Genomic DNA, 27177 nt, shown 5'->3' on the forward strand with positions numbered 1-27177 from the left:
TCTTCGCTCCTTCAATGAATGACGAATTCATCCTGCTGAGCATTCTTATTGGTCCAAATCAATGGACCAGCCATGTCACGGGACAACATACAACTAACTGAGGGAAAGAACTGTTATCTTATCTCTTCGCCTTCCCTTACAACGAACGAAGTGAACTCCAATGATTCTATTTCTATTTCTTCTCGTTTATTTATTTATTTATTTATTATTTTTTATTTATTTATTTTTACGGCAAGACCGTATTCGTTGTTTTCATTTCTAGTTTAGGCCAGGAGGATGTAATACCAAGAGTTAATTTGAATTGTCACATGTTCAGGTTTCATACAATTAATTTTAAATTGATTTTATAAATGAAATATAATATTAATGACATTTTTAGTTCATTTTATTAATAATACATAATATTCCGATCATGTTTTGTTTATGTTATTCAACTTATTTATTTTAAAAACACTTTCAATTCATTTATCTTCAGTATAATCAAGGTTCAAAGTATTGACACGTATTGGCCCATATCGGCCGATACGTATCGTTCCAAGACCCCTCTGATACGCCCCTACAGTGGGTGTATCGAGGGTCTGACCAGTTCAGGGTGTGGAGGAGGCCTAAACCGGCTCCGCTGAACCAGTTGCAAAAAATAAAAAATAAAAAAAATACTAAAAAGCTGTATCGATTCGCCCGATATGCTCATACCGGTGTATCGAGCAAATCGATATTTTGAACGTATATTTCGTACATGAAATATATATAAATGAATCAAATTTGGACTTATCAAATCCAAATAGATTCAATCCATTTATAACCCTACCCCTAGAGGTGTAAATAGGGTCATGCTAGGCTGGCACAGCATGGCCCACGGGCACGGTCCATGGCCTAAACCGACTCCCTTAAACCAGTTGCAAAAAAAAAAAAAAAAAAAACACACTAAAAAGCTGTATCGATTCACCCAATACACTCATACCAACGTATCAAGCATATCGATATTTTGAACCTATATTTTGTACATGAAATATATATATATAAATAATCAAATTTGGACTTATCAAATCCAAACAGATTCAATCCATTTATAACCCTACCCCTAGAGGTGTAAATAGGGTCGTGCTAGGCTGGCACAACATGGCCCACGGGCACATTACATGGCCCAAACCCTTGGGATACTTTGGAGGATCGACTTGGCACAGTCCATGGCCCAAACCCGCACGAGCCTAGCCTTGGGCCAGGTTGAGCCATAGACTTGGCCAAGCTATGTTTTTAAAAATTTTGAAAAAAATAATGAAATTTTTAACATAAATTAAGAAAATAGACAAAATTTTAGAAATATCTTAAAATTTTATTTTATATGAATTTTGATGTATACAAATTGTTTATATATGCAATAATAAAATGAAATAACATAATAAAATTGAAAATAAAATTATACATATTAATATATTATATAATTATTATATACTATAATATATATGATATATATATATAAAATATATATGGACCGTGCCATGGGCCAAGTCGGGCTGTGCTGGCACGCGGGCTACAGATGGCATGGCCCGCTCAGTCATAATGTGCCATGACAGCCCGTAGACCAGAAACCCCATGCCGAACCCGACCCATACGATCGTGTCATGCCTAACACGACCCAGTCTGTCATGCCGGGCCAACTCAAAATCGGACCGTGCCACCCGACCCTAGGAGAAGAAATCTGGTGCTGTTGTGAGGCGATGTACCTACAAAAGGGAATAGAGAAACCAAAGGTAAAGAGTCGTAGACGTGAAACGCACACTACTCTTTCACAAGACAATCAAGAAATCTCAGCCCCTAACTTCGTGGGACCTAGTGTACAAAGGGAAACACAAACACATGCACGAGTTGTGGTCAGTGGTCACAGCGAGTACATTAACATCTCATAAAGTTCACAATAATTTCCACATACCGGCTAAAAATAAGAATGGCTCTCTCTAGAGAGCTATATATATTACGTTGATGTTGTACAACTACAATGTTTCTGCCCCTCAAATACTGGAATGGTGAGCTTATACAATCTTTCAGAAGTAAAAATGCCAAGCGCTCTAAAGCTAGAGCTGTAATCAGTGCCAAAAAAATTGCCAGATTTTACAATGATAATCATTTTAAACCTTCTTTCCAGAATTAGTTGTATCACTCGGCCAATAGATGTTGATGCTGTAACGCAAGGAGGTGGGCTCCTCATCATTGTTGAAAGTGGTGCATTCAGCTACACAAATGACAAGCCACAAAAAAAGGAGTTGAGAATCGAGATACAGAACAAAATAGAATCAAATATTTTGTTGACAGTTATAACCAAGGATTAAACTAGTTAAGATAATTTTACGTACAAGGATCAGGAAATGTTCTGAAGAAAGTGATATTCTAAAGAACGATTTGACTGAAGGTTAACTTTCATATGTGATTCTGTTTTTAGATCTTCAGTAATGATCTAGAAGACAGCCTCAATAAATGATGCCAATTATCTGTGTAAATATCTGATTATTGGTATTAGATGCAAGGTGCCAACTGGTTTATAGGTAAGGTCTCCTGCTGGCTGTAGCAGAGGCTTGGGATCGAATCCTGCCTGCACCATGGGGGTTTAATCAACAGTAGGGGTGGCAACAAGCCGAGATCTTCATGAGCTATTTGAGCTCGGCTCGTGAAAAGTTCAGCTTGGCTTGGTTTCAACCGAGCTTTGAGCCGAGCTCAAGCCTATAGAATTCGGCTTGTGAGGTTCACAAGCTGGCTCAAATATATATATATATATATAATAAAATTATAGAAAATAATATATATTTATATATTATAAAAATATTATAATTCTTAATTTTTTAAATATCAAATAAAAAATATTTTTATATATAGCATTTTATTTTTATAAAACATTTTTCTCAAAATCGAGCTCGAGCTTACGAGTGCTTAACTCGAGCTCAAGCCTTGTACTATTCGGCTCAGCTCAGCTCAAATCCATCCCTAATCAACATAGACATTGCTTACTGTACATATTTGGAAGGAGTACAAAATACAAATGTATTTTGTATTATTTTGTATGTATTTGTACTGTACTTATTTGTATTTGTACTCCTTCCAAATTGAGCCTTAACAAAAATATGTGTTCAGTCCCTATATTTTTGAATATTCTTTTGTTCTTTTTCTTTTCGTGAATATGTTGATTTTTTATACTTTAATATGAAGATTATACTTTTCTTATAAAAATTATGGATAATTATAAGGAAATATGGTTATGAGACCTAGGGAACTACCCTAGGATATATGTTTTTTATTCAAAAAAATCAATCGCCTAGGCGACTAGGTGACAAGGCACCCCCCTATCGCCTAGCCTTGACTTGGCTATAATTTGATGGGGTATCTTTATATTTTTAGTGGATAAGAGTATTCAACTTTTTCTATACTTATAACTCAAGTGAGGGTAGATAAGTCTGATTACATTTTGTTAAAGGAGTTAATATTTTAATTTACAGCTGGTTTGAATATCATAATATAAAGAGAACATTGGGGAAGTGAGGAATTATAGGCGAATTCATAAATTAGCTGATTACACCAACTGTAAAAGGTATGTTTGGCCAAATTATGGTTAGATAATTCATCTTCCCAACCAATATCATAAGCTGGCCATCATCAATTAACTCCTTGATTAAAAAGTAAGTTTGACATCAGGATCCATTGTAAAAGGTAGTGGTTTAGGTTTGAACATCCATAACTCATTAGTAATTAAAACTTGCGATCCTATTAAAAAAGATTCAAATATATTCAAACATATTTAACCATAGTTTTTAAAATATTAATATATATACATACATATACAGATGTATGCGTAAATATATACATATATATTAGTAGGGATCAGGGTACCCATGGGGTGGAGAGTGCTCTCCCCGTCCCCACCCCATCCCCGTAAAATTTCCCCATCCCTTCCCCATTCGGGCTGGGTTCCCATGGGGATCAGGGAAATGGGGAAAAATGTCATCCCTAGTGCTAGTATAAAAACAATTTCAAATTATGCCCTTAGCATTGCCTATGATCATAATATCATTCTCACTAATGAAGTGCTAGCAGCAAAAGTAACAACGACATGGATCGAAGAGATCTATGATGTCAGATAAAACGTATTAGTGAAACCTACACAATAAGCACGAGAAAAGCCAGTATCTACTAGCCAAGTTTGAGTTGTTTTATAGTACCATCAGGATGAAACTTCGCAGTTTATATCCATCCATCAACATCCAAGTAGTTTCTTGCTAGGACAAAGGGGTATTAAATGTCATGTATCACTTTGGTATAAAGGCTGATATTTACTCTAACATTGCTATCCTCCACCCAATATTTGTCATGGCCTCCTATGCAAATAGAAATAAAAATAGTAGAAAAAAGAAGATATGAAGCTATGACCAATAGAAAACAAGGATGTATAAGAAACAAAGTGGCTAATTGGGTGATTTCTGTAAGAACACTTGCTCTTTTGAAGAGTAATAAGTAGATCATGATTAGTGGACGTATATGATGGCTATTCTCTAGACAAATCTCTTAGAAGATGGTACTGAACTGAAGTAAGAGTGATAATGGGCTGGCCCGGCTTTGCACATATTATAAGGGCTATAGCCTAAGCCTTGGCCTATATGGGTTTAGGCTGGGCTTAATTCCAAGCCTATAACTATTAGGTGTAAAATATTAAATATATATTATATTTTATATTATACATCATATAATATGTGTAGAAATTTTGTTTTATACTTTATACAATATAAAAAATTATATATAATGTATTATAGGAGTCATATTATAATATTTATATATAAATATAAACTACAATATAAAATAACATATATACGAACGCATAAGTTATATATAAATAATATTTATATAAATATGTGCAGGCTGGGCCAGGCAAATGTATTGGGTCCAGGCACAACCATGAAATATGCAGGCCCAAGCCCCATGCCGGACTTGAACACAACCTAAGCCCAAGCCTGGAATTTCTGAGCCGAGCCGAGAATGATCACCTCTAAACTGAACTAGGTGATTACTGTGTATAAATTTTGTGATGCCAGCAAAAATGAAATGACATGTTACAGAATTATAATACTTAAACTTTCAGGTTTAGGAATAACCTAGAAAGATAATCTTCATTGTTGTCAGGTTTATCAAGTTTGGACTCAAATATCTGAGAAACAGATACTTACAAATACGTGGAGTAACTGAAAACAAAGGATTGTTAGCAAAAAGAATTATAAATGGAATTCTACCACCAAAGGCTGTGCCACGAGAACAACACCACCAATAAGAATGGGAACTGACATCTAGAGGAGAGTTCTAGTAACTTCCAAGAAGCGTCTACTATTCTTCCTAGCAATCCCATCCTAATATAAATAAGAACCTACGCACTGCCAGCCTAGATTTTGGAACCTCCAATCGTTCTCTCTACTATTCTCTTGTCACTTTTCCTTCATCTCTTCCCTTGCATTTTCTCTTCATTCTATTCAGATGATATGGTATCGAAGCAGTTTTCCAGGTGCTAGAAGCAGGTCAGATTGTGGTTCCATTTCCAACTTTATCTTCTTCGAATTAAAGAGAACAAATACACCTCTTGGCCTGATCTGATCATCTAGTTTCCTCTTTATCCTTCTTTTTTCTTTGGTCATAGTGTCAAAGAAATTATTTTTGGTGGTGGCTGGATGCTGTAAAGAGACGTCTAAATCATACAACTGTTTTCATGTGACTGTAGATTGTGGGATCCCTTTACAGCCAGGTGTGAACCTTCGAGTTGTAGCTAGATGTGTCGGAAAATAGTGTTTGCAGTGAACGTTTGAAGGTCATGTGGTCAGTTTTTTGTGAAGTTCAGGGTGCTTTTTGTTTTTCTTTTTTTGGAGCAGCTAGGATTAAAGATCTATTTTTCTACTGTCTTATGTCTGTCGTTGTGAAGACAATTTGTAACACTGAAGTTGGAATTCCCTTTTCATCCTTTTTGGGTCTGTGATGGTCCTTGGAGTGATTCAGTTTGGTTCTTAAGTGACTAGGGGAATGTTTTATTATAAGCCCATAATCGGGCAGCCAGCTAATTAAACAAAATAAAACTGATGTTAACAGGCCCATTAACAAAAACGGAACAGGAATATAAAGATAAATAACAACTGTGGGCTGTGGGCCATTTGGCCCATCTTCTCTACACTCCCCCTCAAGCTGAGCATAGATGTCAATCATGCCCAGCTTGCCTGTATCATGTTGTAGCTTGGCCTTGGAGACTCATTTGGTAAGAATGCCAACTAACTGTTCTTTAGATGCAATGAAAGGTAGACAAACTTCTTCAGATGCCACTCTTTCTCTGATGAAGTGCCGTCAACTTCAATGTGTTTAATGTTATCATGTTGCACAAGATTGTGGGAAATGTTAATGGCGGTCTGATTGTCACAATACAGCATCAGTGGTCTATCATACTCAACACCTAATTTCTTCATCAGGGATTGAAGCCAAAGTAACTCAGAAACTCCATGAGCCATAACTCATACCTCAGCTAAAGATATAGCAACCATAGATTGTTTCTTGCTTCTCCAAGAAACAATATTACCCGCCACAATACTACAATATCTCGAAGTTGACCTCCTATCATCAATGTTGCCTGCCCAGTCAACATTTGTATAGGCCTCCAGTTTCATATGATCATGTTTAGCAAAAATAATACCTTTCCCTGGAGTACTCTTCAAGTAACTTAAAATCCTCTTTGCTGCTGCCATGTGTATCTCTAGGAGCATGCATGAATTGGCTAATGTAGCTAACAGCATATGCAATGCCAAGGCGAGTCATATAAAGACATAGCAGTTTCCCAAATAACCTTTGAAACACTCCTTTATCCTTCAACAATTCTTCATTAAAGGCAAAAGGCTTATGACACATATCAATAGGGGTAGGCACTGGTTTTGCACCCATTTTACCTATTTTAGTGAGCAAGTCTAGCACATACTTGCGTTGAGAAATAAAGATTCCATCTTTAGATTGAGCCACTTCAATACCTAGGAAATACCTCAATTCCCCTAAGTCTTTGATCTCAAACTCTACATGAAGGATTTAAGGTTATCAATCCCTATCACATCAATGCCAGTCACTACAATGTCATCCACATAGACTATAAGATATACCACCAATGAACCTAAATATCTTGATTCTTGTATCAAACTAGGTAAGAACAAATTCATGGAATTGTCTTACAAGCTTGGGAACTTCGTCACGAGATCTCACAAAAAACAACCAAGTATACCAAGAAAAATTGTCAATGAACAAGATAAAATATCAATAACCACCCATGGAAGGCAAGTGGTATGGCCCCCACACATTAGAGTGCACGATATGAAAGGAAAAGTGGATTTATTACATAAATCCAAAGTGCTTCTACAATGTCTTGATAACTCACAATGAAGACTAAACAAGTTAATTCCCTTAAACAACTCTGGGAACAAATGACCCAAACGGAAATGACATAACATGACAACTAAAATACTCTTAAGGAGTAGACCCAAAAGCAACTCTTTCAAGTTGTCCTTGGCTTTTTCCAGGAGTACCTGGCAGGCCCAATCACTTTCTGAGACTTCATCCTTAAAAACACAATAATAAGGGAAGAAGGTTACACTGCAATTTAAGGATTTAGTTAGGCTACTCACTGACATCAAATTAGTATGCAGTTAAGGACATGAAGGACAAAAGTAAGGGAAAGGAAGTCCTTACCCTTGATGACTCCCTTGCTAGAGATAGGAGCAAGAGAGCCATCACCTAGGGTAATCTTATCACGGCCAGAAAGTAAGTCATAAGAGCTTAACATAGTAGAAATGCTGGTCATATGATCAGAAGCACCTGAATCAATAAGCCAAGGGATCCTACGATTACCTAAGATGGCTGCATGGTTGGCAGTAACATGGATACCTGAATGATCAAATTTAGATGTAGTTGGATTGCCTGAAGAGTTGGAGGAGGTGGCTACACTCTCAAGGTGGCTGATCATCCTCCCATATTTCTCAAACTCCACCTTCATAACAACTAACTGCTCGCTAGCAACTTTCTCATCTATGGCACTCCTGTCATTATCTGACATTGTGGCTACATTGGCACTCCTGGTCTTCCCATTTTCAACCTTCTTTTGAAAACGGGGTGGAATAAGGTATGGATGTAGCTTCTAACATTTATCCTTTGTATGTCTTGGTTTCTTACAGTATTCACATATAACCTCCTTCTTCCCTGTACCACTAGTAGTCATCTTAGGTTTCAACCCCATATTAGCAAAATGGTCAATTAGTTCCTTGAACCATGACCATCCTCATGCTCTCCTCACTACTCACCATGACATATGCTTGAGACAAAGATACATTGTCTTTAGCTAGGATATTCTATCTGGTAGTATCAAATTCTGGATTCAACCCTGTTTGGAATTCAAAAACCCTATTCCTCTCATGCCACAAGGGTTTCAGCATTGAGAAGTAGACTGCTAAAGGTCCCTCCCCCCACAACTTATATGCCCTGGCCACATTCAGTTTTTGTGAATAGGTTTCAGCAACACTATCTCATATTTCCTTGGCAGAATTCGTCCACAAATAATGTTGAATAATTTGCAGTTGCATCGAATTCACTAACCACCCAATAACAGTGTAATTCTCTTGCATGCAATCATTTCTCATAAGACGAGTCATCTTCCTTTGGTGCTTTCTTGTTCCCGGAAATATATCTCCACTTGCCTCTACTACAAACATGTATCTTTACTGATTGTGACCATGCTAGATAGTTAGTGCCATCAAGCTTGATTGTGGTCACAACCAATAAAGAGTTTACAGGTGCTCCCGAAACCTATTCAAACTATGAGGCCAACTTATTATCAATTCCAGAAACATCCATCTTCCTCAAACAACTCCTAAAACAGTTTTCAAGGTAGCTTCTCCATGTACCAACCTCCACAGATCCCTAACAGCCAACTACGTCTTACTTGGAACCCGGAGAAATAGAAAAAAGGCAGCCGCTCCCTGTAGGCTTCACAAAAGTGCACAAAGATTGGATCGATCTTCAAGGTAATCAGAAGAACCCCTTCAACCACTGAGCGCCAAAGTGAAGCTTCTTATGGGACCCGCAATTAGAACACTCTAGTTGATTAGGGTTTTTGGGAAAAACTCCAAAAACTGTCAAACAGATGAGAAGGATATCTTCCTTTTTTTCAAGAAACCACTACCAACTGGGCTGAATATCTTCTTCAATCAATCATTTGATTCAGCCCTCTATACACACTGTGTATGGGAAAAAAAAAGGAAAAGGGGTAAAGAAAAAGGGACCTGTCTGATACCAAGAAGAAAAACAGTCCCAAAAGAATAAGAAAAATGATTAAAAGAAAGGGAAAAACAAAGGAGATAGCAATAGCAAGAAAAAGAAGAAGAAGAAGAAGAAGAAGAAGAAGAAGAAGAAGAGTTGTTCGTATAGCCCTCCTTTCCCTAATCCTTTCATTAAAAAATTAATCACTAATTTTCAGAAATTACAAGTAAGCCCTTAATTAGGTGGCTAGCTAATTAAACAAAATAAAACTGATGTTAACAAAAACAAAACTTAAGTATAAAGATAAATAAAACATGTGGGCTGTGGGCCATTTGGCCCATCTTCTTTACAGTTTTGATTTCTAAAAGAGACAAACCTGCAATAGAGGAGCTAACTTACTTAGTAGAACACCAAGACACCAAAGAAGATGAATCCCATAGCGTAGAAATTGCGAAATTCCACAATAAAATCTTGATACACTTTCAGCTATTGAATAATGTATTATATTATAAGCTAGTGGATGGAATCAAAGCTAGGTGTTTAGAAGATGAGGATAGCTAGCATGTGCTATGGAAAATTCATGACAACTTTATATAGAAAGTCAGTTCACAACTTTATATAGAAAACTCCAATGCCTAGGGTACTATTGGCCACAGTGAGAAAATTGCAGCACAAGGCCCAGCACTTCTTTCAAAAGGGAACCCTATTTCATAGGTCCTTTAGTAACCACTTAGATGATTCTCCAGTGAGGAAATTCAGCTTTCCCTTATAACAACAAAGAATTATATGAGTAGCTACTTAAGCTTCTTCCGGCCAATCATGATGGAGGATACAAGTACAACAAACCATGTTAAGCACAAGAACTCTTATGTATCACCCATACTCTAACAAATAAGAAGCAAGGTTCGTTCCAAACAATGACGGAAAAAATATACCATCTATTGTTGGTTAAAAATATTTTAATAGAGATGTTTTCTTACATCCTAGAGATCTAGTGCTGCATGCATCTCTAGATTATCCTGATTCTGTCAATTTTTTTGTCTCATAATAATTTCTTTTTGTCTCATACATCCTAGAGATCTAGCCTTTATTACTCATTTATCTTCTATTACCTATAAATCTTGAAGATGCCTTTTCCCATCCTACCTGCTAGGAAGTTAGAGTTGAGAAAAGGACAGTATCTAGATAATCTAAGTTGAGAACCGATTAATTTTTCTTATGGATAAGCATATTGTAGTATGTATGCAGGTCAACTCTAAGTAAAGAAGAAGGCTCAGATAAACCCATAACATATTTACTTAACTAAATAGGATTTAAAAGTTGTGACACAGAAATTTAGAGGCGGCCTCCTTCATTTGTAATTGCCACAACTGTTAGAAATACACATTCATCCACAAAACTCGTCAAAGTTCAGTCCTCCCACCTTTTCTTTATTTGCCTTCCCTCCATGAAAGGTTCTTTGTTCTTACCCACCTTTCAAAAGAAAAACTGTCTGTAATTTCTCCATTCTCTACTACATCCAACATGTTAAATAAAAACTTAATATGACTTTTTGAATAATTTACTTAAGAATAAAATAAAAATTAAGTATAGTTTCATGATTGATTTTTCTCTGAAAAGGTCAGAGTATGTATTCTATTGATATTTTCATGCAGCATTGATTCTTCAGACAGAAAATTTATTGTCATCCTTTTGCTTTTTGGAGTATATCATAGTGTCTGAAGTTGCTGCCAAAAACAGAAACAAAGACAGCTTTCTTTACGACCAATATCACATCCATTGGTAGCTACTGATGGGATTAAATGCAATGCAATGAGTGCCAGCATGATTCCAAATGGGTGATCCACTTGGAGCAATAATTATGAAAATGCTAGTTGAAAACTTGAAATGGAGGAAGTACCTCAGTGCAGTCTTCACGGTGAAGTAGCCCAACACAGCTGCCCCAGTCATCTATAATAGGCACAACAGTGTCCCTAAAGAAACGCATCACCACTTCCTTCAAGTTCAAGTAAGCTACTAAAGGCCGAGCTTCTTCAAATGGAATCATAATTTTCTCAATAGGATCATCCAGTGATACCTAAAATTGGAAAAACAGAATCTCAAATAGAATTATCCATATTTGAATGACAAAGCTAAGGAAAAATCTAGGTTAAACCAGGAAGAAAATGGGGACTACTAACCAGTAGGATACTATACATGACTGGTGGCAGAATGAATAGACAAACCATTCAATTGGCCCCTTGTGCCTATGACATCTCTGTCACAAGCTGGGGGAGGGGAGAGGGGAAGAGAAATAGATATATGGGCAAAATTCATCCAATGTGGTAAATATTCATCTATTCTATAGATTTTCTCTTCCTTTTTCCATTGCAACATCCTATATTCATGTTGTAAAAAAAAATCCAGTTGGTCAAATGACTGGACCCAAACTAGAGGGTAGTGGTCCAGTTGGTAAAAAGATCGCAGTCCAGAGGGAAACTTTCTTGTCAATATAGATAAGTAGAAGGAGATGAAATACCTGAGGAAGAAGGTAAGGACTAAACATTGATTGCGCGAACCCAAATAAAACCTCTAATCGCACAGCAACCTGCATCCAAATGACAAATGCAATGCTAGATGTATAATATAATTCTACAAATTAATTTACTATTGCAACACAAGGATATTCTACAAATGCCATATCACTGTTGAGTTGGTCCGAGTTGTTTTTTATTTAGTTAAGAAGTTGTTGGGCTTTAGGCTCATTAGTTTATGTTTTTTTATGTTGTGACTGTTCAGCTATATTAGTAGCCACCCTACTAAGGGCATCGTTGTAATATCTCATCCTTTAAGTTAAGTATAAATATAATGAGAGGTAGGCGGCTAGGGTTAATTTTACAGTCCTGGTTGACTTTCTTCTTCTCTTTTCTTCTCTACTGCTGAAATCTTCATCTTCCCCCTCTTTCCTTTCACAAGAAACTCGACTAAATCTGCAATTAGTGATTTCTACTTGGTATCAGAGCGAGCCGAAGGTTCCTTGAAGTTGTTCTCTCATGCAGCCCTAGATCGGCTGACTGCATGGTGATTTAAGAGGCTGATCGAAGCTCTCAGGTAAGACAAGTTTTTTTGGTGGATCTGTGTGCCCTGTAGCTGGTCTAGGGTTTCTCATCAAAATCAGGAAAAACTAGAGAAAGGGGAAGAGTCTTGTTTCTGTTGGACTCTTCAATTTTGACCTAGGAAGTGGTGCCCTAATTTTTTAGGGTTCCTTGGAGTTTTTTGTAAGGGGCGATTCAAGTCCTGCCTGATTTGGAGGCTTCTAAAGAGAGCGGTTGCCGCTTCTCTCTCTTCTCCCATTCCCCAAAAAAGGAATCTTTTGTGGGAAGAAAGTCTAGGACACCAGAAAGGTGTTGTTGGTTCCAAAAAGTGTTTTGTTTGATCTTGTTGCAAATTTCAGTTATTTTCTTTACATTTTTTAAGAAGCATGGAGGGCCACAGAGTTGAAAATAAGCCTGGGAGTGAAATGGGACCAGTGGAGGAGGTGTTGGAGACCCTTTCGGGGTTGGGACCATTACTACAGTTAGGTTAGATGGTGCAAATTACTTAGAATGGTCACAATCTGCAAAGATGGCCATTGGTGCTCGTGGGAAATTAGGGTATATCACTGGTGAAGAGGTGAAACCCAAAACTAGCAACTCTCAGTGGGTATAGGAGAATTATATGGGGATGACTTGGTTATGTAATTCCATGTTGCCCCATATAAGTAAAAATTTTTTATGGGCAAATACAACTAAGGAAATATGGGATGGGGTTGCAGAAACCTATTCAAGAGGGAGAATGTTGCTAGGGCTTATCAGTTAAGAAATTGGATTATTTCTACAAGGCAGGGAGAGACCTATTGCAGCCTATTTTTCAGCCCTTAAAACCCTGTGGCAGGAGATTGACCATTTAGAGACATTTGCTTCGAAAACCACTAAGGATGCAACTACCTATCAGAAACATCTAGAGAAGTATAGGGTGTTTGAATTTCTTGCTAGCCTTAATCCTGAGTATGATATTGCACGACAACACCTTCTTTCCAGAGACAGTGTTACTCTCTCCCATGCATGTCTTTGTGTCAGGGGAGGAGTGCAGGAGAAATGTGATGATGAAAAACCTTATTCCTAATCAGTCTGCCATGGTAAGTGCTGTGAAACCTAAACAAAGTGGAGATCGGGGTGGCAATGAAAACAAGAAGGAAGATAAAAGAGATTTGATCTGTGACTTCTGTAAGAAGCCTAAACACACAAGAGATACTTGCTGGAAGATTCACCCACATCTTGTGCTGACTAGATTGAAAAATAAGAAGGGAAATGCACACATGGCAGTTACTGGTGACATTCCGGACCCTCCTACTACAGTTGCTCTAGAGTCTGTTGCAGCTGCTACAGTAAGGGCCGAACTTGAGAGGTATGGGCTACTTCTAAACCAGCGGGATATAGCTAGTTCTAGTTCAGCCGCAAGCGGACAACAAGGTATAGGTGGCACTAGTGGAGTCCACTCTACTTCCTTTGATCACATAGGTAGTTCACATGTCACTACAAATTATGTTTCAACTTTAGGTGAGGGACCTCCTTGGATTATAGATTCTAGAGCCTCAGAGCACATGACCCAGAGATTTACTATTTTTTCAACTTACCAGCTCTGTTCTAGCAGAGATAGGGTCTCCACAGCTGATGGATCCCATGTTCCTATTGTTGGGAAGGAATCTGTCAAGATTAGTGATTCTATTTCTCTACCCTCTGTCCTTCATGTTCCCAGATTGAGAACTAATTTGTTATCTATTAGTAGTTTGACTAAGAACCTGAACTGCTCAGTAATTTTTTCTCCTAGTCATTGTATTTTGCAGGATTTGGATTCAAAGAGGACGATTGAGAGTGGTCGTGAAGTGAATGGAATCTACCTCTTGGATGTACTTCCTCCTCATTAGAGTCATCATGTCAGTAGGGATAGTGAGTCAGGGTCTGTGGGTCAAATTATGCTTTGCCATAATCGTTTGGGCCATTTACCTTTTTCTTCTTTGAGTTTTTTGTTTCCAAAACTTTTTGAGTCTGCTAGTTTGTCAAGTCTGGAGTGTGAAGGTTGTCAACTTGGAAAGCATTGTAGACATTCATTTAAACCTAGTAATAAAATATGTTCTTCTTCTTTTGATGTTATTCATTTGGATATGTGGGGCCCTTACCATGTTTCTTCAATGAGAGGCTATCGATATTTTCTCTTATTTATGGATGATTTCTCACGATACTCCTGGATTTACCTGATGAGATCCCGCGATGAAGTACCATCCTTGGTGAGGCAATTTCATCAGATGGTACTAACACATTTTGGAACAAGAATAAAGGTGTTCAAATCCGACAATGCCAGGGAATATTTTGAAAGACACCTTGCCTCATATCCGTTAGAATATGGTGTTGTCAATCAGAGTAGTTGTCCCTAAAGTCCACAACAGAATGATGTTGCAGAAAGGAAGAACAGACACATTGTTGAGATTACAAGAAGCATGATGATCACATTTACAGTTCTAGTTCGGTTTTGGGGTGATGCAGTTCTCACAGCAGTATATTTGATTAACAGGGTGCCCTCTCGTATACTTGGATTCAGCACCCCATTTAGTCTCTTTTTTCCTCAGGAGGAGATGTTTCATATTCCTCTCAGGGTGTTTGGGTGTGTCTGCTTTGCACATATCCTTGGTCCTCATCGCTCGAAGCTTGATCCCAAGGCAAAGAAGTGTGTCATCCTTAGATATGCAGAGAATTAGAAAGGGTACTACTGCTATGATCCAGTCTCTGGGAGCCGGTATGTTACCATGGATGTCACCTTTTTAGAGTCCACACACTTCTTCTCAAAGAATCCTTCTCAGGGGGAGTGTTTTGGGGAAGTGAATCAGCAGTCTATTCCTCTCCTAGTTCCAGTCCCTATGTCTACTCCTGTGCTTGACCACCACCCTGTGTCACCTACCTTGCCACCTCCTTTGCGTTCTGCTTCTCAGCATTACTTACAACAAAGACTTCACAAGGAGGTTGATTCCACTACAGCAAAACTCGCATCACTTCCTGTCGAATCCTTGGAGACTCCAGATTCGGCTAACATGGATTCAGGTATTCCTCTTGGTCCTGCTACTATTTCAGTTCCCATTGATTCTACTAACACTGTTACAAATAACCTAGATCTCCCTACTGTTCTCAGAAAAGGGAAGAGAAAGTGTACTGCTCATTGTATTTCACAATACTTATCCTACAGTGGACTTTCTCCTTCCTACCGTGCTTTTCTTTCCTCTCTTGATTCAGTGTCTATACCCAAGGGTGTTAGTGAGTGTCTCTCCAAATCTGAGTGGAAGACAGCTATGCAAGAAGAGATGGCAGCTTTGATTAAGAATCAGACATGAGACATTGTGGATCTACCAGAAGGCAAGAAGACAGTTGGATGCAGATGGGTTTACATAGTAAAATATAAGGTAGATGGAAGTATAGAAAGGTACAAGGCAAGACTTGTTGCAAAAGGATACACAGACCTATAGCATTGATTACTTAGAGACCTTTGCACCAATTGCAAAGATGACCTCTGTCTGGATACTTCTTTCTCTTGCTGCCTCATACTCTTGGCCCTTGTTTCAACTTGATGTGAAGAATGCTTTCCTAAATGGGGATCTACAAGAAGTGTATATGGATCTTCCTGCTAGCTTTTATAATGATACTGAAAAGGGAAAGGTATACAAGCTTAAGAAGTCACTTTATGGCTTGAAAGAATCTCCCAGAGCATGGTTTGACAGATTCAGAAAGGCCTTGATTGCTTTTGGCTACACTCAAACTCAATCTGATTATACCTTGTCTGTGAAGCGAAGGGGATCTTTGGTGTCAGTCCTAATTGTTTATGTGGATGATATTGTTGTCGTCGGGAATGATCTGAGTGAGATTGATGGTTTGAAAAGGAACCTACATAAAGAATTTGAAATTAAGGATCTTGGAGAACTGAGATACTTCTTAGGCATTGAAGTTGCAAGATCAAAACATGGAATTTTTATCTCTCAAAGGAAGTATGTCTTGGATCTTCTTCATGAGACAAGGAAGCTTGGAACAAAAGCAAGCAACACCCCTATTGATCAAAACCATAAAACCAATGCATCAGAAGGTGAACCAATAAAGGACATTGGGAGATATCAGAGACGTGGGTCGACTGCTATACTTGTGTATGACAAGACCAGACATTTCCTATGAAGTAAGTGTAGTAAGTCAATACATGCATGCTCCACGAATCCAACATTGGGAGGCAGTTGACAGGATTCTTGCTTATCTGAAGGGACACCCGAGCACAGGCATATTGTTTACTGATCATGGACAGTTGAAACTAGAGGCTTATATAGATGCAGATTGGGCAGGATGCCTTGATGACAAGAGATCAACTTCAAGAGTGTGCACCCTTGTTGGGGGTAACCTTGTCTCATGGAAGAGTAAGAAACAAATAATGGTGGCAAGATCAAGTGTTGAAGCCAAATACAGGGCCATGGCACATGGAGTTTCAAAACTTCTCTGGATCTGTTCCCTGTTAGAAGAAATTGGTGTACAGGTAGAAAAACCTATGATGCTATACTGTGATAATCAGGCAGTAATTAACATTGCCCATAACCCAGTCCAGCATGACCGATCTAAGCACATTGAAGTGGATAGACATTTTATCAGAGAAAGGGTAACTTCTGGAGAAGTTTGTCTTCCATACATTGCTTGTGATCTACAGCTCGCTGATGTTCTCACAAAAGGTGTTGCAAAGAACAAGCTGGAGCATGATCTACGCAAGTTGGGAATGTGTGACATTTACTCCCAACTTGAGGGGGAATGTTGAGTTGATCCGAGTTGTTTTTTATTTAGTTAGGAAGTTGTTGGGCTTCAGGCCCATTAGTTTATGTTTTTTTAAGTTGTGACTGTTCAGCTATATTAGTAGCTGCCCTACTAAGGGCATCCTTGCAATATCTCATCCTTTAAGTTATGTATAAATATAATGAGAGGTAGGCAGCTAGGGTTAATTTTACAATCCTGGTTGACTTCCTACTCTTTTCTTCTTCTCCTTTCTTCTCTACTGCTGAAATCTTCATCTTCCCCCTCTTTCCTTTCACAAGAAACTCGACTAAATCTGCAATTAGTGATTTCTACTATCACAAAAAGTATTCAGGTTGAAGTAACAACAAAAGAGACTAATAAAACCAAGAAAGGTGCTTTAAGCTATTAACCATTAATTAAATTGAGGATTTTATGGCTTGGGTATACAATCAATTGCCATGTCCATGTCAGCCATACACATCATGTCATTTTATTTTTAATTTAAAAACTGCCCACATTAAAGAGCTTATTATAGAGATGTGACTAGGGAATTCAAGCTTAATTTTCTCCAATAATGTGTTCATGTATATTAGTATCAGGATAGTCATTACAAAATGAGACTAGAAATATAAATGACAATGCCCCAATAATGTGTGCACCTATTGCAAGCAACATGGTCACATCATTCCAAATTATCTAGTCCGACCAACTAAGGGTTCTTAGAAAAAGACTCAGACCCGGGCCTATCAGGCAACAGATGGACAAGCAACTAACATTGTATCCACCAAGGGTGATTCTTCAGTGAAAGGTGATTCAACAAGTGTGATGGATGAAGAAAAGGTTCGACAATTGGCATCTTCTGCTATTTCCTCTGCTTTCTTTGCTATTGGCTTGTCTGGTAAGTCCTTTGCATATTGTTCTTCTCCTTCACATGCTTGGATTATAGATTTAGGTGCCACCAATCATATGACAGGAGCCTACCTCAATCACCCAAATCCTTCCACTGAAACTCACCATAAACATAATATTACTGCCAATGGTCAAAAGTTAGACATCATTGGTAGCAATGATTTGTCCCTTGAACTGCCACCAACTAGATCCTTCCCTCTCTCCAAAACCCTCTTAGTACCCAACCTTACTACTAATCTGATTTCTATTGGCCAACTTGTTGATGAAGGAAATGTTCTCACCTTTTCTCATGATGGTTGCTTGATATAGGACCGGCACACTGGGAAGGTGAAAGGGAAGGGGCGTAGGCTAGGCCGTCTATTTGCACTGGAGTTCGAGAAATCTCAATCAGGAGCATCCTCAGCTTTACTTAGTTCTTCTTTGTTTGATTCTCTATTGAGTTATAGAAATAATGTTTGGGATTTATGACATAAACAGTTGGGTCATCCATATTCCCAAAAATTAAAGTTTTTGTTTGACTCTGGTTTGATTAAGAATAAAATTCCTCTTGTTCATACTTTTGATGTTTCTTGCACTACATGTTGTTTGAGTAAAAGTCACGTTTTACCATTTCTTCATACATTTAAACATGCCACTAAACCTTTTGAGATAATACATGGTGATGTTTGGTCTGCTTCTATTATTTCACGATTGGGATACAAATATTTTGTATTATTTATAGATGATTGTACCAGATATACTTGGATTATTTCTTGTGGCACAAATCAGAAGTCTTTGGCACATTTAAATTATTTCATACTATGGTGCAAAATCGATTCAAGTGCAATATGACTATCCTCCACTAAAATTCAAGGGGAGAATATAGAGATGGAGACTTACAAGACTACTTAAAGAGTTATGGAATTCAGTCTCAGTGCAGCTGCCCAGACACTCCACAATAGAATGGTGTGGCTGAATGGAAGAATGGACATATTCTCAGTTTGTGCGGAAATTACTACAAGAATCTCATGCTCCAACTTTGTTTTGGGTCGAAGCAACCAGTACAGCCACGTATTTGATCAATTTTCTTCCCTCCTCTGTTCTAGGCAACACTTCTCCTTCCAAAAACTTTTTTGTCATCCCCAAAATTTCTCTCGTCTTCATGTTTTTGGTTGTTTTTGTTTTGTACATCTTCCTGTTTATGAATGATCTAAACTAACTGCTCAGTCTGCTACGTGTGCCTTTGTGGGATATAGTCCTGACCACAAAGGATTTTTGTGCTATGATCCTACTATTCGTCGTACTTGGATTTCCCGAAATGTTGTGTTTCTTGAACATATCTCTTTCTTTACTGGGATTGCTAAATTGTCTACTCCTTCCATCTCTGTTTTGTAGGACTTTGATTCAGACAACACTACTACTTCCTCCACTGAGAGAGATTTTCTCGTCTACACCCACAAATGGCTACGTTTCCCAGTCGCTACGCCTACAACCCCCCTTCCACCCAGTCCAGAGCATCCCTCCCCGATACCCCCTGTAAGTGATACTTTGACCCAAGATCCTCCTATTTCAGATAGTAGTTCGGTTATTTCACTTCGTCGTTCTACCCATATTTCTCGACCCCCTGACTGCTATGGTTTTCCTTCACACCATAGTTCCTTTTCTATTGTATTTTCTTCCATAGATATCCCTAGATATTATCAGCAAGCCATTAGAAGCTCCCAATGGAAAGAAGACATGGATGCCGAAATTCAAGCCCTCCATGAGAATGATACTTGGGATCTTGTGCCAGCTCCTCCAGATGCTTCTATTGTTGGAAGTCGTTGGGTCTATATGATCAAACTAAAGTCAGATGGTTCCTTTGATCGATATAAGGCCTGGTTAGTTGCCCAAGGATATAGTCAGGAATATGGGATTGATTATGAAGAAACATTTGCCCCAATTGCTAAGATCACCACAGTTCGGACTCTTATGGCCATATTTGTTGTTCATTCCTGGACTGTTTACCAACTAGATGTGAAGAATGCTTTTCTTCATGGTGAACGGAAGGAGACAGTCTACATGAAACCTCCGCCTGGATATTGTAGTGATCCTTCACGTGTCTGTCGCCTAAATAAGTCTTTGTATGGTCAGAAGCAAGCACCCAGGGCTTGGTTTGAGCGCTTCTGGGATGTTGTTGTTGCAGCTGGGTATAATCAAAGTTTCTCTGACTACTATCTCTTTGTTAAGAGAAGACCCCAGAGTATCACTATCCTCTTATTGTATGTTGATGACATGCTTCTAACTGGGGATGATCATGATAGGGCTGAAGTCCTTACTTCATAACTCATTTCACATGAAGGACCTAGGCCCTCTTACTTCTTGGGTTTGGAGGTCCATCGTAGCAGTTGAGGGTATTTCATTTGTCAACAAAAATACACCTCTGATCTCATCAAATTAGCTAGAATTACTGATGAGAAGCATGGTGATACTCCCCTGAAGATGAATGTCAAACTATCCAAATCCAAAGGCCTCCTTCCTAATGCTACTTTGTACCGTCAACTTGTTGGCTCTCTAATCTATCTCACTATGACCAGGCCTGATATTTCACATGCTATTCAGGTCATCAGTCAGTTTGTCTTTGCCCTGCGGCAACCTCATATGACTATTGTTCATCACATCATCCGTTATGTTCGAGACACAACCTCTCAGGGACTATTTTTCTCTTCCTCATCATCCATACAGTTGAGGGTTTATGCTAATGCCGATTGGGTTAGTTATCCTAACACTCGTCGATCCACTACTGAATGGTGTGTCTTCATGGGTAACTCTCTCATCTCCAAGAAGTGCAAGAAATAGCAAACTATCTCCAAGTCTTCTAGTGAAGCTGAGTATAGAGCTATGTCTTCTGCATGTAGTGAGAATGTTTGGCTGAAGTCTCTTTTCATGGATCTTGGTAGTCCTCTTCCTACTCCTATCCCTATATATGCCGACAACACCAGTGCTATCAAGATCACATCTAATCCTATCTTTCATGAGAGAACTAAACATATCGAGGTGGATTGTCACTTTATTAGAGACCTTGTTGCAGGGTCCATATCTCTTCCTCATGTAACCTCTCACATGCAGATTGCGGACATCTTCACCAAGGCCATGACTAAAACTCGACACCTTGTTTTTATGGCCAAACTGATGCTGATGTCTACGCATCAGTTTGAGGGGGAGTGTGAAGATATACCTTAATGTACATTATTAGAATAGTCCTTGTTGTATAGTATCGTACTCTTATTATTTCATTTGTTCTTTTTATCTTTCAGCCCTGTAAGGGCATTCTTGTAACTGTACATATCTTTTATCAAATTAATATAAAAGAGACTCTTTGGGGCAGGAGTCGACTATCTTGGACACCCTTAATTTTGTTTTCTCTTTGCTCTCAATTCGCTTCAATGCAGAGATATGTTTGTGTCTCTATCTCCTTCTACATCCTAGACTATCACTTTTGTTGATAACTCTTCTTCTCTCATTATTGGTACTGGTAATGTCTCTAGTTTTGACACGAGTCTACATTGTTTTTATGTATCCAAATTTCCCTTTAGCCTCTTGTTTATAAATAAGCTTACTCAAGACAGAGAAGACAATTTTATATACCTGGGTTTCTCTTAGTGGAGGTCATGAAGTTAGAGAACTGTACTACCTGGATGAACCCTATAGGAGTTTTATTGTCTCTTGCATCCACTTTATTAAGGTCTTTTCTTTTATTTTTATCAATAACTAACTTTCACTAATAGGATTAAAATACGTAAATTAGAACTATATAAATAGTAGATGGAGATAAAACATCTTATCTCCAAATACCGCTATGTTTTTACAATTGAGTCCAAAATATATGATCCCTCCCCACCCCTTGCTTAGCTAAGGAATCAGCCATGATGCTAGTCGTCCTTTGCATCCATTGAACTCTTACATTCATTCCCCAAGGTAACTATTTACCTTTTTTTAATTCATTTTTATAAACTCAAAAATCATTCCCCATATTTAGCAGCCAATTGATCACCAATTGTAACTCCCTTGAATGATCAGTTTATGCACATTCAGCTCCCTTTATGCATTCCTTCCAGAATTGCCATTATTTCATCCATCAAAGAGTCATCAATGCCAATCAGACCTGAAAAATAGTGCCACCACATGATCTGATTTATTCCTAAAAACGCCTTCTACATCTGAAGGGCCTGGGTTCCCTCTACTGCTTCCATCAAAATTAAGTTTTATGAAAAAATAAACCAAAGGTGTCAAGAATCTACTAATCCTGATTTTCTCTGATGATGTGCTAGCCACTTCTTGCCACTACCTAATAATATCATCCATTAATTAGTCCAAGAACATCTCTAGAGACTTTAGACATTGAAACACTCCAGTGGTGATGCATTCAATCATTGCCTACTTACTCCTCTCTTTCTTTGAAAAACCATGAATTTCTCTCCTCCCAAATTGTCCACATTATTGAAGCTCTTATACTTATCCATATAGTTCCTCCTCTCTTCTTTGGCCAAATAAATGAAGTGGGAGCAATGACACTTGACATGAAGAGGACCTAAGAAGAATTCAGGTCAAGGGACATAATATGGTAGTCATGAATGTATTAGATAGGGATATCCGCTAAACATATCAATGTCAATTGAAACTATAAGAGAGGGTAGGATCTGAAGAAGTCTATTTGCAATATAATGTTACTTCTTATATTAAGCTGGCCAATATTTTCACTTAGGCTCCGTTTGGTTTGTGGGAAGATTTGGATGGGATGGGATGGGATGGGATGGGGAAGTGTAAAAATTTAACTTTCCATTGTTTGGTTTTACATGGGAAAATAGTAGGAAAATTACCTAACACAAAACAGAGATCTCAGAGTTTCAATCCCTGACCCGAGTAGCATGGGGCACGTGGAATCCCGTGTGGCAGAGATCAATCCACCCTCATTGCCGGTGAATGCCTTGGTGAGGATCATCATCAACGGTGTTACCTCGTGTGAAACTGGAATTGGCAGATTCCGATCTGGGTTCTACCATGGCGGCAGATTCCTCTTAATTACTTCATGCATATGCTTTTAATAGGTTGAGATGGCCAATGACTGTATCGGTGAGGAAGTCAAGAAGCTGGTGGCTGCAATCCCAGAAGGAGGTGTTCTACTCCTTGAAAATGTTAGGTTTTACAAGGAGGAAGAGAAGAATGACCCTGAGTTTGCGAAGAAGCTAGCTTCTCTTGCTAACCTGTTTGTGAATGATGCATTTGGCACAGCTCACAGAGCCCATGCTTCTAACAGAAGGGCTTACCAGCAGCAGCGATTACTAGCAGCGGTGGTGGCGGCAGCATCGAGAAGGGCAAAGGTGATTACCAGCAGCAGTGGTGGTGGCAGAAGGTAGGACAGCGGCGATTACCAGCATTGGTGGTGGTGAATACCAGCAGCGATGAGGATGAAGACGAAACTCGAGTTTTTCCATCGGGGTCGCACGGTTTTGGTGCGACCCCAATTACACAATTTTGGGATCTCGCATCCCACTTTTTTCTCATCCCATCCCCCTTTTTCCCTTCAAACAAATGAGAGAAAAAGGAATACTTTTGGAATATTCCCTTCTTCTCATCCCCATCCCACAAACCAAGCGGAGCCTTAAGGAGTGGCAAAATATAAGTATGAAACTGATTTAAGAATGTGGGAATAGGTAATATCTATAACCAACTTGAGGGGGATTGAATGATCTGTTTTGACTCATTTATTGTTTTTATTCTTTATTAATTTTTACTGTTACTTTTCTTATATAGTTGTTGGTTTCTGACTTTCTGTCTTATTCTTTATATATGGGTGGCCAGTGGAACTATAGTCACTATACTTGCTTTTATTTATTTATTTAATGTAAATATGAGAGAAGGGCAGCAGCTCAACTTTTTGCTCCCCTTTGTTTTCTACATTCTTCTCTCTTCATTCTTTCCACTTCTCTCTCATTCCAATATCTGCTTTTCTTTTATTCTTTTTATGATTTTTCTACAAGACAAGTTATTTATAATATTCTATTATAAAAAGTTGGACCAAAGGTAAGAAAATATGAAGCATATGCCTCTTGCATAAAACAGTTCCATGTATGTCTGCTCCTCTCCTGTACACCTTTGTGCATTTTCTTAGCTCCTCGGCTGGAGGTGGTGTGCACCTTGGGTATCTTTTAAAATATTCCCAAATACAGGTAACATGACTCAATGAACATAACTAAGTTATAATATTGAAAAAGTAATGATCGTATAAAAAAAGAGAAACATAATTTAATATACAAGACAAAATAACCCTACACCCAAAAGTGTCTATCTAACCTACTATAAGACAAAATAACCCTCAATTATAATTATCCATTGTAATAGCCAGTTTATATTTTCTTATTTAATGCAAATACTTACCATGCATCCTCTATTTGTCAAAGGCACCTTATTCCGTCTTCTAATAATACTTGAAAGAATATGTCTTGCTGTATCAACCTAACAACCAACCAATCCAAACCATATTACAATGTGCAAAAATCATGTTTTCATAACCAGTGAAACAATTAAAGAAATTTATGGAGACCAATGAGTAGGATAGTAACATGGTTCGCAATTTTGATACAGACAGACATTTCCCCATGTAAAGATGCAAAAATTTTGGAGATATCTTGTTGAGATATTTGGACAATCTAAAAAGTCAAGAAAGTTTTCTAGAAACATGGAATTAGTTAATAAACCCTCAAGGAATAATTAGAAATATAATTGCACACTTTAGGCTCAAAAAAACCATAGCAAAGAACTATATAAATCAAATAGGAGAAAATTAAGACTTTAATACGTATCTTTTCTTTGTCTCTCTTTTAGTCTTTTAGTCATATTCTCTCCATTAAATATGTCACTTGCCATATTGATTTTTCTCTATTTTATTACTATATATTTTGATTAGATTGATAATACTCTTTTGTAGTTATATGCATTTTTCTTTTTCTTTTGAATTAAAGTGAGTTAGTAAGTAAATCATATCAAAATAGTAAGCCAATTATCCAATCACCAATTCCCGATTGGTTATCTAACAAAAATATTTTAAAAAATATGATGATTTTAATGAAATATCAAAAAGCTTTTAATAATATTTAAAATCTTAAACCTTAAATATATATAGTCTATCAATGAAACCTGAAACATCACAAATATATCAGTATTTTAAAAGTGCAAAGAAAGCACCAAGGGAACTTTGCGCTCGAGGCGCAAGGTGAAGCACATACCTTTTGAAGCAAGATAATTTAAAAAAAAAAATCAGTAGAAAAGTGCTGAGAAGAAGAGAAGAAAGGAGAAAAAGGATGAGAAGAGATTTGAGAGAGAAAACAGAGCGATAATGCTGGCAGCCCTCTTCACTATTATTTATAGTCTAAAATAATAAAGAGTACAAAGAACAACATGCCCTTATAGGGTGGCTAACACATAAAACAGCATAAAACAATTAAAATAACTACTCAAAAAGGACCCAACAAGAGTGTTGTGGTCCCCACTTCCTATCTAAACAATAAATAATCAAAACTACCACTATAGACTGTTGAAATAGTTTATTTCATTTCTTGTCTATTAATTTTGTCTTGTTAGGGTCCGTTTGGTTAGTTAAAGCCTTTTTTTTATTTTTCTGTTATTATACTTCACTTGCAGCAGGGGCATAAGGGTCTTTTCCCTTTTTATTTTAGTCACCCTATATATACTAATAGAAGCTGGCACCGCCAGCACTGTTCTATTGTCACCAATCTCTCTTCTCTTCTTCTTCTCTTCTTCTCTTCTCTTCTCTCTTATTTTCAATCGGCTTTATTGCCAAGATGGTATCAGAGCAAGGTTATTGACTGTGAGAGCAGATCGATCAAGTTTCTTTCTTCTTCAACTTGCTGAATCTGGGCGGAACAGAGAACTGAATCTGGGTTGATCGAATCTGATCTGCGATTGGTACAGCCCTATTTTTTCTTTCTTTTCTTTCCTTGGTCGTGTACCAAAAGAAAGAAACAAATGAATCTGAACTACTGGATGTCATCAGACCCATGTGAGATTTATACCTCTTTTGTTTTTGGATCGTGTGATCCTGCACCTGTGAAAAGGTGACTGTAGGTCACGGATGACCTGTTTTCTCTACTTTTTGGCTTGATTTCATATGTGCAAGGATCTCTCTTAATGATCAATGCTTGTAGACCTTCTGGAAAATTAGTAGGCTGGGACTGTTAACCCATACAGGTCTGAAAGTCAATTTGATCGTACCTCTTTTTCTGGAAACTGGTGCTGTTCTTGTGCTCAGGTTAAGTCGAAAACCAAAGTGTGTGTGGACTGGTCACTTGTTGTGTGTGGAGCAATTTTTTTCTGATAAAAGGAGGGATCCTAAGTTGAGAGTTTAGACTAAAATTCTGTTTTGACCATGTCGTCTGAGAACTCTGCTACTTCAAGGGTTTCAGGTAGTCAAAATGGAGTGAGTGGGGGAATAGTTATGAGTTTCCCCATAGCTGTTATTCCCTTTGACGATCTAAACTACCTTGAATGGTCTAGAGGAATAAAACTCTACATCACTGCTAAGGGGAAAATAGGATACATCAATGGGAAAGTGAAGGAACCGAAGAACGGAAGTGTTGAATATGATAGGTGGAACCAAGATAATAGTACGGTGATGTCATGGCTCTTGGTTTTCATGCTGCCACAGGTAATAAAGACATTTATGTGGGCTGAAACTGCTTGTGAAATATGGAAACAAGCAAAGTCCACCTATTCAGAGTAGAGACACTATGCCAAGATATACCAACTGCAAGCTTAATCCTCTACTTGCAAGCAAGGGGACAGGAGTCTCTCAATGTACTATTCAAATCTGATATCAATCTAGAAAGAACTTGATCACTATCAGAATGTGAATTGGAAGTGTGATGAAGATGCAAACGCATACAAGTCACTTGTCTCTCAGCAACGGGTATTTGCTTTTCTCTTGGGGCTGAATCCTTCATATGAGTCCATCAGGGTGCAGATCTTGGGAAGTAAAGACTTGCCATCAGTTCAAGAGGTTTATGCCTTAGTCCAATCAGAAGAGAATAGAAGAAGTGTGGTGAATTGTACAGAGGGGGAGACAGTTGCCCTAGCTGTCCGGGGAAGTACATATACTAATGTCGGG

At 38.0% G+C, this 27177-nt stretch overlaps 1 protein-coding gene across 2 annotated transcripts in view; it reads right to left on the reverse strand.

Moving 5' to 3' along the window:
- Positions 1-1934: 1934 nt before the first annotated feature.
- Positions 1935-27177, reverse strand: part of LOC148843803 (pentatricopeptide (PPR) repeat-containing protein / CBS domain-containing protein) — an 81618-nt gene continuing 56375 nt past the window's right edge. Inside the window, exons 9-12 of one of the 2 annotated variants that reach the window (XM_088959832.1) lie at positions 24432-24509; positions 11819-11887; positions 11201-11377; positions 1935-2230 (exon numbers count right to left, since the gene is read on the reverse strand). In XM_088959832.1, coding sequence (XP_088815958.1) covers positions 1973-2230; positions 11201-11377; positions 11819-11887; positions 24432-24509 — 582 coding nt within the window. In that variant the 3' untranslated portion in view covers positions 1935-1972. Of the gene's footprint in view, positions 2231-10626; positions 11028-11200; positions 11378-11818; positions 11888-24431; positions 24510-27177 lie in introns of those variants that run through there. The other variant, XM_088959833.1, reaches the window with a different exon arrangement.

Source organism: Nelumbo lutea, chromosome 8, assembly GCF_056320005.1.
Source record: "Nelumbo lutea isolate HS-2025 chromosome 8, American lotus-T2T, whole genome shotgun sequence".
Lineage (NCBI taxonomy): Eukaryota > Viridiplantae > Streptophyta > Magnoliopsida > Proteales > Nelumbonaceae > Nelumbo > Nelumbo lutea.